Raw genomic sequence first — 18,009 nt, forward strand, 5'->3', positions numbered from 1 at the left:
CAGCATGTCGTGGGGGACCGATAACTTTGTACACCGAGACTCATACATATCGTCAGTTGTGTTATTCCCTGGGGAGGTGGGCCTGGGTACCCCCGATATTTAATCAATTAGTTCACTTTATAAATATAACTCAACCTCGTTTTATACCATGTGCTGGATCCATGGTTTTCAGGCTCGTTTGGATCGCTTTGTGATATTTGCTTAGGAGGACGAGCTATTATATCCATTAGCACATATCAACCCCGGCCGTGATCAACGAATAGATACCTCAAGGAAATTCCAGACACACGTCTAGCTGGCAGGAGGCTCTCTTCCTGGGATATATTGCCTGGTAAACGACCTTAGCACCCTTTTCACTGGCGAAATAAGGTCGTCCAGGGAAAGCTACCTTCGACAGGACATGTTTTTCGCGCGTATCGCTCCTGAATTCAATTGAATTTTATGTGCGGATATTCATTCACCCGCCCGCTTGCCTATATTTCGGTGTCAATTCATGAGATGCGGATTCGCTGTCTAATTAAGTGATAATTCGGCGGAGAATCGGGCATCGATATTTTTTATCCGTTGGGTATCGATTAGGGCGCGCCGGTGGGATTTCGGTTGGGTTTTGGTTAGGCGCAAGATCTGGATTCGCAACGTCGGAATAACTGTGGGTTTGAGGTGGAATCGGGGATTGATCTAGGCGCCGATCAGCAGTCTACGCTTGTGTTCGTACAGGGATTTACATACCAGAATCCAAAAATGAATGTATAGATCGATGGAGTAGATAGGTATTAAGGTAAGGTCTGTATCTGAGGAGGACAGCTAGAGGGAGCTAGGTGAGAGGGTAAGTAAGAAGAGACAAGCAGGACAGAGGGAACTGTGCACGTGAGGTTGATATAGAGGAGCTGCTGTACGATTAGGCATAGAGTTACCTGATTTATTCCAGGAACCGGATTCGGTCCCTTAAATACTAGAAGCCAAGAAAATACAGAGTCTAGTACGGACAATACCTAGTAGAGAAGGAAAGAAGAAAAAGAGTGACTAGTTTAAAAGAAAAACAAGCTAGATCGCAGAGCGGACCCCACCCAGGCAGGCAACAGGATTCGAAGACGACATGTCTCATTAGCGATCAGGACACAGTCTGACATAGGTCGCCAGCGCCCCAGGCGAGGCTCAACTATTTTCTGATAAGGTATGCGTACCCCGAGATATGTGGCAGCAAGGACGAAGGTTAGCGAGGCCGGATCACCTCGGGGGTCCCCTTAAACCTCCCCTCCCTCGAGCATCCTCGTTCATCACGCTGAAACCTATAGTTGAAGTTGTAGTAGCACGGTTGAAATCGTGGTACAGTTGGTGGTGGTTGCGAAATAGATGATCGAATTCAAATGTGGTGGCTGTGCGCGTAGTAGTGATGGTGGAGGAGCGGGTGAACTTCGGTGACTTTGGTGACAGTTGATGAGTTGGCGGGTTGGTGGTCGTACGGCCTCGAGATATGCCGGTCGTGGTCGCTAGGGAATCAGAATCTTAGCGGTCGAGGTCGGGTCTATGGCAAGGCAGAGATTGAGGATGCGAGTGAGATTCTATGATTGCTCATTCCCTGGGTCGATTGATAGTTCATGAGTTATGTCTAGCCTAGTGATGTCTACTACAATTTGGCTAGATATTTTCTTCATTATACATGGTCGTAGACGTCCCGACTCGATGGCAGTTGAGTCCCCTGTTGCAGGTGATATTTCGTGATCATGTCTTGGACGCGGAGGTGGTGGTTGAGATTCTTTCGAGGTCGGCAGCTATATACATGTATATATAGGGCAGTACCGGCCATGGAACACGTGTTTTTGGTGGTGGCAGTACTACTACTCGTTAAAAAAGTAAAGTCTGGCGATCGATGAATTAAGTACCGGAATAGTTGGTGGGTTTCGAGTGATGGTTGGTGATCAACCTTCCTAAGACATTGGTCGAGTTGGCTGAGCGCGAGATCGGAAATTAAAGGAGATATATTTTCACACTTTCATGATTCGTGAACGTACTAGATGATACTAGACGAATCCCCAGTCAGACAAGCATCACCCAAGATAGCTACATGTACATGCATGCGTGTACTCGTATTTCTCTGACAAAAATACGCCAAGCTCATTATTTTGGGTGTATGCAATAATGGCCCAGTTCAAAAACGTCAGAGAAATACTAGTACTCTACTCTATATATGTATGTAGCTACATACTCTACACATACATGTATGTCTCGCTAAACAGTACCTACATACATACAGGCTTCAAATTTACTGATGAGAGCTGCTACTTCCAAGTCACTTTGATCACGTATGTCAGATCACAGTACTCTAATCACAGAAGTACTCTACTCGTCTACTCATAGCGTTTCCGAACACAACCAATATTGCATGACATATAAAAAGGCGGACCTGTCGCTTTTTTGTATGGTATACAATAGTACTTAGTCATGTTCGGAAACGTCATGTATGTAGTACATGTAATCTGCAGGTCTCATTTGTCACTGCTCGGACGTGACTACTAACATACAGGCTCGCTTGCTGACATAAGGACTGGTTACACTAGGACCCCAATTCTAGTTAACAGCTTGATTCGAACCAGCTGTCCTAGCTACATACATACCTCCAGCACGTACAATATCATTCTTTCTGCGCAGCTATTCCATCTTGCAACAAGCACCCTTCTTCGAGTTCATTCATTCATACATCTTCTGACATGTTAAGAAAACTCAGAGAACGCGCCCAAAAGAGATTTCCAGGTACCTCAAAAAACGGTGCTAGTCCCGATCATGCTATTGCATCCGCGTTCGTGGGAAACGAGGCCAGGTATATACTTGACCCCACGTAGAGTACATACATACATGCACTCTACCTAGGTGCACTAGATGTAGCTACACGTACCTAGATGTGTATGTGTCTGGTCCTCTATGCACCTACATACGGTACTGTAGCTACATCTTGTAAGATATGACGCCTGACAGCTGTTTTAATTCATCAGTGGGATACAGCTCTCTAGCGCGCGATCATCGATACCGCCTCCAGCCACAGCTGCGGGGACGGATGTCCAACCCCTCTCCCTCCCCCAACCAGCTGTTGGAGTAAAACATAGCGCTGGAAGCTCCATCAGCGCCAGGAGGTATATATGCCAAATCTCTCAATCAAGGTCATCTTCTTGTCTGCTAATGAATGAATGAATTTTTTTTTTGATAGCTCTGGTACTGGAATCTCCGCAGCGCCAGCATCTACCCTCTCTCCTGAATCTTCACCAGCACCTCACCATTCAGTTCCAACTCCACCGCACACAAGAAATGCACAAACACCGCTTGACTCATCTATTGACCGGTATGTAATCTTTCCCACTGTTCCATGGACATCTTGGATATATCTTGATGCCGATAGTTACTCGATAGTTACTTAAGACTGACATTGATAGGTCTAGGGCTACTGCACAGATCCCAGAAAGACAGTCCTCCACAGTCACTGCCGGGAGAGCAAGTCTTTGGGATAACGCTCGAGCGCAGCTTCCGGAGAAGATCCAAGAAAAACTGTGTTCAGTCGATCAATGCGATATCAATCTGGTTAAATTCCTTATCGAGACGATCCAAGTACAAAAGGAAGCCTGTGATGAGAAGCGATGGTCTTATGTGAATACAGCGGGGCAGAAGGTGTTCTATTTCGAGTCTCTCATCGAGCAGCTAAACAAGTATGCTCTCATAGGTGATATTTCCATCCAGCATAACCCTGATATTGTGGCACTTGCTTGGTCTGGTTTCCGATTTCTTCTACAGGTGAGCTTTACCCTCGATGGACACCCTATATTGAGTATGTCATGTGTGCCTGTTCGGGGTACATGAGAGAGGTTTGCGCGCTTAACCATGTCCTTCAGGTCGGCACTGCCTACACTGAAAACATGCGGTCCATAGCAGACAGTTTTTCGACCCTTATGCGGGTCGTCTGTTGTTGCGATATCTACGAGAGATTGTGTGGGATAGCTTTTTCCCCGGATCGAAGCAGAAGCTGGGAGACCTCCAAACCCTGGAGAAGACAGTCATTGCCAACGCCGAGGTTGCTGAGAAAGAGGGTTCGACTCCGCATACCATCAATCACCAAGAGAAACCAGAATGCTGACCATTAGCCAACGAACAGCTGCGGATGCGGGGCGCTCAGGTATCTTCTATTTATTAATATCTGGAAGTGTGATGAGGGCTAATATACGGTAGACAACATAGAACAAGCAAAGAATCTTAAGCTTCTTCTAAGTCAAATGCAGACACCTCTAACGGAAATTGAACTTGTGGTAAAAAAATTGTTTGCAAGTGTTGAGAGTGGGTGGCATTGCCGACTCCTTCTTCTCGTTCCGGAACTACAGTGTTAAGGCTGACCTCTATAGGTGAGCGATATTTGAAGATATTGATCTGGTTTTCGCAAATGCCATTCGCTAGTCACCACGCTTATTTTAACAAACACCGCCGTCATGATACCGGCGACTGGCTACTGGAACACCAAAAATACGGGAAATGGAAGATGTCTGATGAATCATCAATATTCTTAGATCCGCAATCGATACCTAGAACCCACTTTTCTCGTTGTTACGAAGACTAATCGTTTAATGCAAATTAGCTAGATGCGGCAAAAGCTACTTAGCGTATGTCTTCTCGAAATTAGCCAATATTCCTTCTTGAACCCCAGCTTACTGTTAGTAGCTCCAAGGTTATTGACTACGTTCTTGACGAGGTCAAGATGGATCAACATAAATGGCACCATGCGGTTGCTTACTTCTACTGCCATTATAACGATAAGGGAAGGAACGATCCAGGAACAATTCTCAGGACTATCGTAAAACAACTATGTCTTTCAACGGGTGATGGCCTGTTGCCAAAGGAAGTGCTATCGATATACGAGGAACGGGAAAAACAGGGACATCCATCCGGCCCGCTTAATGTGGATGAGTGTAGGGATTTGATCATCAAGCTATGTAATGGATTCCCGCAAACCACCATCATCCTCGACGCGCTTGACGAATGCGATGAAAAGGAGCGAAGGTCCTTGTTTTGCGCCTTGAGCGAAATCGCAAAGGGATCTCGGCTTACCAAGATCTTCGTTACCAGTCGCGATATCGAGGACATTAGGGACACATTGTCTGGGCACTCAAGTCATTGGATTGAAGCGACTGACAATCAGAGGAATGTCAACCTATTTATTCAAACAGAGATGGAGCGCCGCTCGCAGCCACATGCGATGCGAGGTGTGGAGAAGCCGCTACTCGGAGGCAAGGACGTGCCTCAACAGTTCAAAGACCAAGTGATCAGAAGCCTGCAGAGCAAGGCGAATGGAATGTAGGCTTATTTTTGTTTCTGCTCACATACTACATGGGGGCTATCCTCTAACAATTCATCTAGGTTCATGTGGGTACAATTTCAAATTGAGGCCATCTGCAAGGAAAGTACGATGCCAAAAGTTCTTCGGGCACTTGAAACCTTACCTGAGAGCTTGGATACAACATACGAGCGCATAATCGAGAAGATTAATTCAACTTGAAGTAACCAGTCCAAAGCCTCCATCGCCAAAGGTGTCTTGAGTTGGATATTCTTCAACCAGACTCCTTGTACACCCGAAACGATAATCCAATCCCTGGCAGTGGGACCGGGATCGGGTGAAACACCTCCAGATATGGACCAACTTGAGTTGGGGTTGCAAGACATACTGGACGCTTGCCAGAATCTTATAGTCTACGATGAGAAGCTTGACACTGTCAGATTTGCACACTTCTCCGTTCAGGAATATTTGCGACGTCATCCTGAGTTCGGTACAGAGATAGGCCATAAAAGAATGGCCGAGATTTGCCTGAAGTCGTTTACATATGAGTACGATACGGAGGTAGAAAGGCTCTATCTGCCTTATGACCTCCGGAGATACACCACCTTCCACTGGGCTTCTCATGTTCGATTATCGGGTCTCCAGGGTGTCGAGGTGTGCATGGCGTTTTTTAATCATTCAGCGGCTTATGATAGATGGATTGCAATGCGAGCAAAAGAGTTGGGGCTCGGTATACCCAGTATTCCCTCTCTTCTCTGGGTAGCATGTAAATATGGGCTGCAACCTATTGTTGAGTTACTACTGCAAGACATGTCGCCAATGAGCATCGGGAGTCCATGTGTGGAATATGAAGAAATAACACCCCTCATGTGTGCTACGACTGGGAATCAAATAGAAATTGCACGCATGCTGCTGGCCGTGGAAGGGGTGGATGTTAACCAACAGGGCTCTGGTGAAGCGACACCACTGTGGAGGGCTGCGGAAGGCGGCCATGTGGAGATTGTGCGCATGCTACTGGCCGTGGAAGAGATGGATTTGAACAAGTCGGACAGTAGTGGAGACACACCACTACTGATTGCTCTGAGATCACGACATAGGACAATTACTCGCCTTTTACGACAAGCATTAGAACCAAACATCAACCCCAACCCCACGGTATAGCCTGTCAGTCCAGGACTCAGGAATAAAAAGTAGGTACTGTGGGAACGGCCGGGGCTGTATCATATATGTATTGAATAAAAACCTCCCATACTTGGCCCCATGTCACCTAGAGCTAGCAAAAGATCAAACTGATATCGATAGAATTCACACTATGTACAGCCACTCTGCAAAAGTGTTCGTGATTCCGATTTCGGAGTGAGACATTTCCCCATATGTAACCACGGCGGACCATCAAGAACCCCCCAAGTGAAGACTTTCCCAGTGACCAATGGCGCCCAAATTAATGAAGAATAAGATCAATGGCCTATCTTCTTTTTATACGTAGTCACAAACTATATTATATATTTTTCGTTGTTTGAATCTCAACTTTAATTTAATAACATCAGTATTACGGGTGCGCCACACTGCGCACTGACATTAAAACCATATCACGAACACTTTTGATGAGTGGCTGTATATACATGCAGTAGATTAAGGTCAATTTTTCTCTCATTACCTCTCCGTATAATATGCCGATGCCCCACGTCTTATTCTACTTATATAGCTCTGGGTTCGAAAAATCATGGCTCAGGTGCCCTGCCGATGTATCAGGCCTCCTTGTAAACCCCGTTTCGTTTTGTTTCGCTTCGATTTTTCCACGCCCGGGGGGGAGGGGATGGGGTGGAAAAGGCGGGGAAGGGTGGTGGGCTCTCATCTTTACATATATCATGAGATCTTTCCCTGGCATTACGAATACATATAAATCCGATTTACCAGTAATAAACCTCATCCTATTTTTCAGCAAAATTCCCCGTATAGGAGTCTCACATGAGAACGGAGCCTGCCACGACAATGCGCCGTCACCGCGGTATATATATACCAAACAAATATGTCACTTAACGAGAATCAATGCAAAAACATTCGGAAACGCCCTAGAGCCCTCCCCGTAGTCTGGGTCAGACAGTTTCTCCCTGTGCCACTAGTGGCTGATCATGAATTCCCCCAACTCCGAGTAAAGTAGACAAAATAGCTTTGGGGGTCCGTCTTTCCCCCGGCGCGGAATACCTCCATGACCCACCGGCCCGTCAATACGAATACCGTGAGCTAGAGGTAGCGGGACCCGATAACCTAGGGGCCCTCTCTACCGCACCCCGCAATCAATGAATTAAACAAAAAAACAAAAATCTCTACCACACCCTGTGACGTGAAACATTCGTGTTTCACAGAATTTACCCGAGTGATATTTCATGATTCTGCCCGCCTTTCGTACTAGTTACGAGACTAGCACTTGACAAATATCAAGCTGTGTTCTTATATCAATTTATCCCCTCTCTTCCTGCTCCCTCTCCCTGGACCACCAAAACTACCATCAAAAAGGGGGTTAATCAGTGGGTACGCTGGGCGGGGAATTCAGCAGGAAGTTAAGCAGCAATTGGCCAGCTACTACTCCAACAGCGAATTTATCTCTGGATTGGGTCCAGCACCGGATCTAGCATTGGACCCAGCAAATTCAGCGAATGTGATCAGGCAGATAGGTAGGAAGGTGGGTGTGTTGGTATATAATGTAGGTATTCAGGTTGGCAGGCGAGCGAGCGCGCATGTAGGCGGATAACTATCGATGCGTACATTATATCTAATTTCAATCCCAAATTATATAAATTTATTCATGAGAAATCTCCTATGCTAAATTAGTGAAAACCAGCCTAGCTACCCGGGTAGTATCAAGTCTTATCCAACATAATCGTCAAATCAACAATACAGGTATCTAAAGTTTAATTTAATCATACATGTACTATCGATTAAAGTTTACAAGAGACCAAAAAACGAATAGGGTCTTGTTATCAAAAAAAGGCCAGTATAGTTATATCGGACTTGGAAAATACCTGTGTTGACCGCGAGGTTACGTCTATATCTCTCTAGTTTAAAGGATCTCTTAATCTGTAAATACATGCAGCAATAGGGAGGTTGCTCAACGAGGCAAGGTTTAATGAAATTCGGGATTGGACGTGATTGGAGGATAAAAGTCTATACCTCCCTACATAGCTTCGCTTTCAGTAATGAGAGGCAAGCCGCTCTCCCGCTCATGGAAGGATGTACCCAGGGACGCTGGGAACGAGCTTAGTACTGCGTGACCTGATATACCCTGCACCCGTAGAATTCAAAACTCTCGCTATGGCAAGAGATTCAAGACATGGCGTGTACATACATCCGTAGTCTTCCATACCTCATAATTCACGGCAGTACTTGTAGGCGCTGCTCCCACGCTCGCGCCAACAATCCCAATACGTACAGGGACACATGGCATGCGAGTGATATTTCATGATATTTAGCAAGCCCATTCCGGTTAGGTAATTCCTTGGCTGTAACTTACTAACTACACTTGTATTACATAAGGCAAATTCAACACCTATCCCTATATGGACAATGCGTGAGACAGGTTTCTAGAAGAGCACAAGTTCTAGAAGCTGTGCTTGAGCTTATTTCTGGGGGACTTGCTTGAGTTGAGCGCCCAAGGGAGTAGATGAAAACGTATGAACCCAGGTATATCAAAACCAAAGCTACATGTACTGGAGTTGTAATCCCCAAAACGACTCCACGCCATTTCCGAACATATATTAGAAAAGAAGAAAAAAAAGAAGGAAAAAAGATAAAGAAAAACCTCACGAAATACCAGAAACGACCACAAAACACAATCGTAAAACGCAAATTCCCCCAGAACCCAAAAATAAAAAAAATATACCAAAGAAAAAAAAAAATCTAAAACAAGTCCCGCGCAGACAAAAAGCAAAACCAAACTTTTCACCGAGTATCTGGCACGGGTATCCCCTTCCACCCCTGCCGCCCTCCTCCTTCATGACCAGCAGCTTGGTACTGCCACAATACCCCGCGCCTCCCATTGTCCTCTTCTCACCACCCCATGGCATCCCCAAGATCTTCGCAAGAAGCCAGTGCGGCCCCCGGAAAAGCCTTTCGATGCGCTTGACGGTCGGGAGCCATCTGAAGGTGCTCTCGGAGTAGGCGACGCGGATGAACGGGTTGATGAAGGTGCTGTTTGACGCGGCGATGTCGGCGTGGATGAGACAGCATTCGGAGGCATCCCAGTACGGCGCTTTTTCGGACCGGAAGAGAACAGGTCGGTGGGGTGTGTTTTGAAGCGAGTCGGGGGTGGACGTCGAAGTCGACTTGAACTTCCTGTCCTTGTGATAGCCATCTGCGCTATCCTCATCCTTCCCACCCTCCTTGCCTTCCTCGGTGTCATCGTCATCATCGTCTTCGTCCTCGTCACCATCGGTGTCGTCGTCGTCGTCGTCGTCCTCATCATCATCCTCATCATCCCTGGCCTCAACCGCACTATCATCGCTACCAGCCCCAACGAATACCTTTGCATCAAAAGCTACAATGCCACCCCAACAGCTCTTCACCGGAACCGCATCGCTTCCCCTCTCCACAAATCCCCTACTCCCTCCCGGCGCAAAGAACGGGAAAAATGGCACTCCCGAGTTCCAACCGTCAATGTCCCTCGTCGCAAAGGTATCGTAGAACTTCACCGGCTTTATAAAGTCCATCCCACACGCCGCTGTATACTTCCCTCCGTTCGTCGAGAAGAGCAAGTGCAGCGCTTCTACAGGATCGAATACGACATCGTTCAGGAAGAGGACCCTACCATACGACTCCGGCTTGTCAACCCACTGCGGGGGCATCGCAGGCGCGTCCTTGGCATCTAGACCTACAGGATCGACCTCCCATTCCGAATCTCGTCGGTAGACGTGTTTTTTCTGGCCCCAGCGATTCATGGAGGGGATGTAGCCGATGAGGGGGAGCATGGCGCGGTTGCGGATCTCAGCGAGGTAGGTGATGCGTTTGATGTAGGTTTCGCCTGTGGGGAGTTTGACGCGGGGGATGGAGCTGAGAGATAGGGTCGTGGAGACTATGGATCGACCGGCGAGGGGCATGCGCGATGCAATTGTAGCATCGAGTGAATTGAGAGCAGCTTTTGTGATCGGACCAGAATCATTCTCAAAAATGCCTTAGAAGGTCAGCAGGGGCGATATGTTATAGCTGGAATGTGATTGACGTAAGAGTAATATTAACTGGGGGTAAAGAGAATTAAGTTTTTGTGAGAGAGAAGGGTAAAAGGAACTAAATACTGACTTAAAAATACATTTTTCTCGCCAATCAGGTCCATCAACTCCATGACAGCATCCCCCCAGGCACCCGAAATCAATTCCGCATTGATGATATTCGCCGCGATGAATACCTTCACGCCATCTGGGTTTCCCCGACCAGAGGTGGTCACCTTGCCCTTCCCATCACCTTTCCAGAACCCTTTGGGGTTCACCCCACCACCCTTGCGAACGGAGCTCGTCACGACTTTGTAGTTGCTCGGGTATTGATCGCGTGTATACGAAGGATTGAAGATGAAGGTGAAGACCAGCAAAGACAAGGACGCCGCAAAGATGATGAACCCAAACTGGAGGAAGCGATGTCGGACGCTTACTGAATGCCGTATGAGGATTCGGAGGCGGCTGGCGCAAGATGCGCACCACCGGATAACAGGTGATGGCGATGAAGAGAAGGGGGATTTGTGGGAACGGCTGCCATTCCGGAGTAGGCGCGAGGAAGCTTCGAGGTCGTCAAGGTCGTCTAGTTCGTAGTCTGAGCTATCACTGTCGCTGGCCGGATCGTGATTATCGTTGCGGTTGGAGGGATTGCTGGGAGCGCTAGGGGCAGAAAGTGAACGAGGGCGCTTGAGAAGCTCATGGGACTCGGCCTGATCTGATCTTGAGGATGAAGACGAGGGAGCGGGCATGATTGTAGAGGAGGGAGGAAAGTTTGGGGGGGGGGGAGAGGGGAAAGGAGGGGGAGGATGGACGGGGGGGGAGTATCTCAGGATTGGTTCAGAGCAGATTCAGTTGTTGTGGTTGACAGCTCGTTGTGGTTGATGCAGTTAGTAATCGGCACCTGGCTGGATAAGACGGAACTTGAAGACCCTGGGGCCGTGGGCTAGGGTTGAAGATTTGAACAAGCGGCAATCCCTGCGGCTCATGGCTAATCTTATCAGATCTGTTGAGCCGCATCTTGACGTTCCTTGGCGCGATAGCCTCATACATGTACTCTATGCAGGGCGCTTGACTGACGTTTTTTTGTTTTTGTTTAATTCATTAATTGCATGCAACTTTACAGTTATGGCAATACCCCTGAACTGCCCCTTCTCTTCTGCCTCCTCTCACGTATTTCTGACATAGGAAATGACAACACTAGAGCCCTTCTTGTTCTATTCCTCGCTTCCAGCATCTTTCAGCGTCCCCCATCCATACCCTAGTTCTCTTCTCTCCTCTTCTGCACTCTCTTCCTGTCCATTTCTCTCATATTTCCATCTCGCAAACTGTTTCCAAATTTTTGTGGCCGCTTCGATACCGCTTGCCTTCCAAAGGAGTTTGATGACCGTGTTGGCGCTTGACTGACGCTACTCTAAACGAAAAAACCTACATGTAGAGGTAGAGTATACAATGTAGAGTACCTCATTACAACACATCATGCATCGAGCTGTCTTAAAAATCGAGCTGTTCTGAAGCCTTCAGCAATTCCGCTAGCTATGGCACAGGTTTCAAGTCCTACATGTAGAGTAGGTTATGTATTTACATCACCACGGGTCTTTTCTAATTATAGCGCCAGAGACAGATTAACGCATTTGCGCGGCTAAGCATGAGGAAGTGGGCTACGTTCCCATAATGCATATGCTCGCGAGATCGAAGAATGCTTAACGCTGACTTTGAAGGTCAAATGAGTTTCTGGTAGTTCCTGAGCACATGTAGAGTACCAGCTAACCCGAAACAGAAACCGTAATTCCCAGATTATTACATGTAGCTGGTAGATATCTATCTACATGTATGTAGGTACAAGCTGTCTCATACCCAGCATTTCAACCTCGCTAAGCTGCAAGTTACAAGGTTCAAGCTGAAGTCCCCTCATTTCTCACCTCTTGCGCGCTTATTGATGGAATTCGGAAAGATACATGTACCCTACAATACGCTTGCATACATGGATTTACATGTACCGTATATATGGTGGACTTGATGCCCCATGATTTAAACTTTCATTCCATTAAGCTTGATTAAAGGGCTGAGTTAGCCCCTCCTTCCCGATATATACATATATCTTTGTACATGTATTTGCTTGTACTTGTATGATCGACTTCCCCAATGCTCACACCAAAGATACCATATGTATATAGCTATCTCGGGAGGGCCAATACGGCCGAGCCTCTCGCCACGGCCAACTGGCGGCCTTTGACTCTTCGCACTCCATTCTTGTGCACCTTCATCACCATATGCATTATCTTGCTCATGCTGGTCGAGCTCACGATCAAATCTTGTCTACCGCCCCAGGGGTGTCCAATAATTGGAGAGCCCTCCCCCACGATGATATCAAACACTGCGGCTTTCGTGTACAACTATCTTCCCCCAGCAATCACCATCACCCTTGGGCTTCTATGGGCTACTGTCCACCATGACTACATGCGTATGGAGCCATGGTTCCAGTTGAGCAAGGAAGAGGGTGCAACGGCGGAACAGTCTTTATGGCTCAAGTACCCATACACATTTCCTCCGTTTGTAGCCATCAAGGCTGGCAAGGCACGGTATGTAGGCCTAGGAAGATCGAGAGCCCACCCACACAACGTAATATGGAAACTCTTCTTACAAACTATAACCGCAGGCACTACACGGTCATGATTTCTTCAATCGCCTCCCTATGTATTTCGATGTTTCTCACGCCAGTGACCTCTGGAATTCTCGAAGAATCACCCCTACACAAGCATGTTACCCGTGAGGCGAACTATTCCTATCTTCCATGGTTGGAGCCACAGATGGCCAGTAATGAGAAACTACCGTTGGGTTATGTATACATTGCGTACGCATACTCCTGGCTCAATGGCTCGTTACCCCCATTCACCACTGCCGATTATGCGGTTGCTCCCTTCACGATTAAGGGCAACAGAACGTCATATGGGCAGAACGAGACCTGGACCGGCGAGACCTTCATCTACGAGGCCGATATTGAGTGCGAACAGGTGATACCGGTTCTGCAAGTCCCGAGCCCTGATGATCCCATGTATGACAACGGGCAGCCGAAACCAGTATATAATTTACCAGTGTGGACGGCACTTTTGACTACGGGCGGGATATGTACTTCGCCAGCTTGCGCGAGTCTTGGATCTGGACCTATGGTGTTCAATTAGCCAACAACCAATTACCCAACAACCCGTCCTTAACCAAGCGGGAGTGGATATTCTCCTGGGGATCAAGGGATGATCCAGGCGGAAACTACAGCGCAACCATCTGTTCGCCAAAAATTCACATGGAACGTGTGAACGCCACAGTCCGTATGCCTTCCGGAAAGGTGGAATCTATATTGAGACTTCCGGAGCCGTATAGAGCCGCTACACGGACTGATATCCAAAGCTCGCCCTGGCTTGATGCCTTGTTTCTGAACATGAGCATGGATGAGGCTATCCAGGATGTAGAGGAGATGAATAGACCGTACGGAGCCCTTCCGATCTTATTTCCGAGCGGAGAGTACCAATCGGACCGGCACTTTGGGTATAGCAAGGGTAAAAAAACGGCAGAAAACTTCGACCCCTTTGTCAGTACGATTGATTTTGGTGATCATGTCGGCTTCCTGGGGCTTTCTTTGAGCGACCAACGCAACGATACACTGCCGGATCTGCTTCAATGGGAGAATCTCGCGGAAAGGAGTCGGAAGATCTTCAAGGTCATATTTAGCACTATGTGTGCCGACAAACGCTTGAGTAATCATAAGGAGGAAGCACCAACAACGGTGTTGAGTCGTTTTATAGTACGAGGATATCAAGTGAACGTTGCTTGGGGTAGAGCGGCACAGGGCGCTCTCTCGTTCGTAATATTCTCCGTACTCATCCTCCTTCCCTTGGGCTGGAATCGGAAATGTTGCCTGGATGGAGAGCCAAATGCTTTAGCAGCAAATCTGGCCTTACTGGAGAGAAGTCCAAAAATCGTGGAGCAGTTCCAGCACGGAGAGTACCACTCCCCGAAAAGCTTGAAAAGCAAGCTCCTAGGAAACGGAAGCATTTATCATCTGCGTCACACAGAGGGGGAGGGCCCCCGGATTGATGTGGATACTGTGGTACAGTTAGCATCACCAGCGGAACAGGACAAGCCTTACAGAATGCGCGAAGTCTGGCCCACGAGTGGGGTCTCTGGGCTTAGCTTCGAATTCGTTTTCCTAATCATAACTGCTCTTCTGATTTCCATCTATGCTTATGATTGTAAGCACAATGGTATGTACAAACAGAATCCTCAGAGATATGTTCTGCGCAGAGTTAGTAATAATAGTTTTCAGGAATCCCCACAATCTATGCTCTCAACTCTCTCAACTATAAGATCCTCTTTTCCTACCTTCCGACCGTCCTAGGTCTTGTCATGGAACCCTTTCTCGTAACGCTTGGGAGCTATCATTGCATGTTTGGCCCATACAAGATGCTTCGTCGAGGAGCTAATAGCCGTCGGACGCTCTGTCTTGATTTTGACAAGTCACCACCCCACTTCCAAATACTTCGCTCCCTCAGGTCCAGGAACTTCACCCTGGCTGCCCTATGTTTCGCAATTCTTCTCTCAAACGTTTTTGGAAGCGCTTTGAGCGGCATGTTCTCTTCCAGTATAGCGTATACCACCTACAATCTGCAAGGAAAGTCGTATGGAACACCCATCCTTCTCGAGGGCTTTGCCGCACAGGAGTTCGAGATGTACTCTAGAATTTCCACCGAGCTGATGAGCGGGCTCTCTATTCCAAGTTGGACAACTTCGGAGTACTATTTACTACCAGTGAGCCTTGACCTCCCGGCGACGGCAACCAATATATCTATACCCACGTTAGGACTCGGAGCATCTGTTTCCTGCACACTCATTCCGGATTTCATGGTAACGCGTCAATGCATGCAACCCGCTCCAGAAGAAAACCCCAGTAGCGAAACGTGGGTACTCGTAGGACAGCCGCCCTGCAATAAGAGTGAAAGTTCGGAGTTGTGGAAATACGAAAGCCAGGACTCTTGCTGGCCACAGGAGCGGCCAAAAGGGGATGAATATCAGAGCATATTCAAGTCCCCTACATGCGCAGACACGTACTTCGTTTTCTGGAGGGAAAAGGAGGGAGATGGAAACGTTGCGATGCGCTGCAAGATTACTGAGAGAGTTGCGGAAATGGTTGTGACGGTTGATTCGAAGGGCCTGGTTCTTGGGACTAAGGAAGTTGCCCAATTCACCCAAAGAGAGATCGCCGCGCTTTACGCAGAAGAAAGTCGATATGTCCCATCCCGCCGCATACTGCCAAAATTACTCAACCCAATCACTGGCCCTACCAGCTCCAGTGCTGGAGGAGTAAGCAATTCATGGATCAACTATCTCATGAGCACGAATTACCCATCACTAAGCAATAATACTGACACCGGATACTTCAATCTTCCAGACAAAGCCTACGTCGTTGAAGCCTTCGAGGCTGTTTTCAAACAAATCTACTCTATGAACATCTGTTACCAAGCGTCCGATATGATCTCTGTTGCGCCAGGTTCACCTCGAGATGTCACTGCAACGGTCACTGCCGTTCGCGATGTTGTCACGGTCAGCACAATCATGTTTGGCCTTGCCATCGGTATACTACTCTATACGATTTTCCTCCTCCCAGTCATCTACCGGAGACATTCGTCGGCTATGCTTCCGCATCTGCCCGTGAACTTGGCGCAGACATGGACAGCGCTCTACAGAAGCGAGGCGAAATTTGAATGCGGCATGGTTCGAGGGAGTAACCCTAAGGAGCGAGCAAGACAACTAGGAGAACTAGGGCACATCTATGAATATGGAACCTTTACCGATGCTGACGGTAAAGCGTCGTATGGTGTCTTCTGTAAACGCAAAGACGAGAGTGATTGAGGATGTCTTATGATGAATTATGACGAGAAGATCGCTAGATTATAATTATTTATATATAGGTCAGTATCATTAAATTTTTGATGGAATTTTGGTAATAGGTAATTAAATGTATATGAACTTGAGGGGGTGTGGAAATACCAATACGGAGTTTAAGGATAGGTCTAGAGACCCGATGGGAGTACTTTTTGTAGGACTTCTTAAAGGAGTGTATACAGATCTGGATTATAGTTTAGATTACGGTCATCACTAAGATAGAATATATGAACCCTGTGCAGAATCATTGCTTACGGTGGACTATGTATGGAGATTGTGCTGCTTATCCAAACGATAAATGGAATATCGTGTTAATGCCCGTCGATCACGAGTGATATTCTATGAAACTAGGCTCAATACGACTTTGACAAGCGTTTGCATTTGAGTTCCAACAACTCTTTCTATATCATCTTGCTAGATATGTAAGTAAAGTTATTCTATATTCGTACTGTTGGTCTATACTTCCCTGTTATAAGGCCAGTGATAGAAACAGTGAAGTATTTGGACGTACTAATATAATCCGAGAACCACAAGTTGGTCGTTTCTTTTATTACCGGTGATACTAGAAACCAGAATAGTATACTATCAACACATCCTCCCCCACTTGGCTTTTGTTCCAAGCCGAGTGATCATCCATGAAATCAGACATTGCCCGTCACCAACAGTCACTCGATGCCGCCCCCAGATCGGGCTACCCAGTTCGGCTCGTCGTGACTGACCGTGACATTGGCCTCATACACCTAAGAGCACAACAAAAGGCTCCGATAACTAATCCAGTGATAGGCCACGTGCAGTGTACAATAACGTTACAATTGTGAAAGCCACCTATTCCTCGGCCCGAGCTAGGTCCATTACCGTATGAGAAGTAGTGATGGGCACGGGACAAGACCAGGTCCGGAGGTATCTAGATAAGTCTCGAGACATTTTTGAATTTTTTTTCCTCACCTAAATAAATACTCCAGCCCCAGCTCAAAAATGAGATGAAGAAAATAAAGAAAATCTTGACCTTTATTTGCATTTATTTGCATTAATTAGCATAATTGCAGAGCTTTCCCAGCCATGAAAAGTCTCGAGACTTTGACGAGACTAACCCATTGTCTCGAGACTTTCAAAAGAATCTAAGACGAGACAAGATTTGGGGAAGTCTCGTCTCGTCTCGTCTCGTCTCGTGCCCATCACTAATCAGAAGATTTGATCCATCGGCGATGGCCGACCGACGTTCTAGTGGCTGGAAAACATATGTGGGATATATTAACTCGGTACGAAAAGAGTAGAAATATCCCGCGTACAGAGAAACCTATCAAAATTCTACCCTCTCGAAATTCCATCCCTACAAAACTTCCAGCGGTTGGAGAGAACGATACCTGTAGTTTGCTAACAAATACCTCTCTAAATTCCATCACTACGATAATTCTAGCAAAATTCGGCCACCACGGGGGTGGAATTCTGATAGGTTTTACTGTATTTCCTTCCACCTGAGAAGAATTTCGAAACCGGTACTCACAGATAGGTATGATGTCGATGACAACAGCCATCACAGCTAACATATATACTACTCTAATCAAG

The 18,009-nt window shown here is 47.1% G+C and overlaps 3 protein-coding genes across 3 annotated transcripts; all 3 read left to right on the top strand.

Moving 5' to 3' along the window:
• Positions 1–2,708: 2,708 nt before the first annotated feature.
• Positions 2,709–5,530, top strand: LAJ45_06176 (uncharacterized protein; the record flags this gene model as incomplete). Its single annotated transcript, XM_046115743.1, has 9 exons — positions 2,709–2,818; positions 2,991–3,128; positions 3,203–3,334; positions 3,432–3,695; positions 3,916–4,073; positions 4,139–4,159; positions 4,222–4,289; positions 4,682–5,328; positions 5,392–5,530. 9 exons carry the CDS (start codon positions 2,709–2,711, stop codon positions 5,528–5,530), a joined length of 1,677 nt encoding a protein of 558 aa, XP_045970852.1.
• Positions 5,531–5,662: 132 nt separating this feature from the next.
• LAJ45_06177 (uncharacterized protein) lies at positions 5,663–6,469 on the top strand (the record flags this gene model as incomplete). The annotated part of the gene is made up of 1 exon (XM_046115744.1): positions 5,663–6,469. The coding sequence occupies one exon, from the start codon at positions 5,663–5,665 to the stop codon at positions 6,467–6,469; it is 807 nt and encodes a 268-aa protein (XP_045970853.1).
• A 5,736-nt stretch (positions 6,470–12,205) lies between these two features.
• LAJ45_06179 (uncharacterized protein) lies at positions 12,206–16,410 on the top strand (the record flags this gene model as incomplete). The annotated part of the gene is made up of 7 exons (XM_046115745.1): positions 12,206–12,227; positions 12,287–12,341; positions 12,400–12,507; positions 12,684–13,088; positions 13,166–13,510; positions 13,603–14,765; positions 14,828–16,410. The coding sequence occupies 7 exons, from the start codon at positions 12,206–12,208 to the stop codon at positions 16,408–16,410; spliced, it is 3,681 nt and encodes a 1,226-aa protein (XP_045970854.1).
• Positions 16,411–18,009: the final 1,599 nt, after the last annotated feature.

The sequence above is a fragment of the Morchella importuna genome (genome assembly GCF_003444635.1).
Source record: "Morchella importuna strain M04M26 chromosome Unknown Morimp01GS018, whole genome shotgun sequence".
In the NCBI taxonomy this organism is placed as follows: Eukaryota; Fungi; Ascomycota; class Pezizomycetes; order Pezizales; family Morchellaceae; genus Morchella; species Morchella importuna.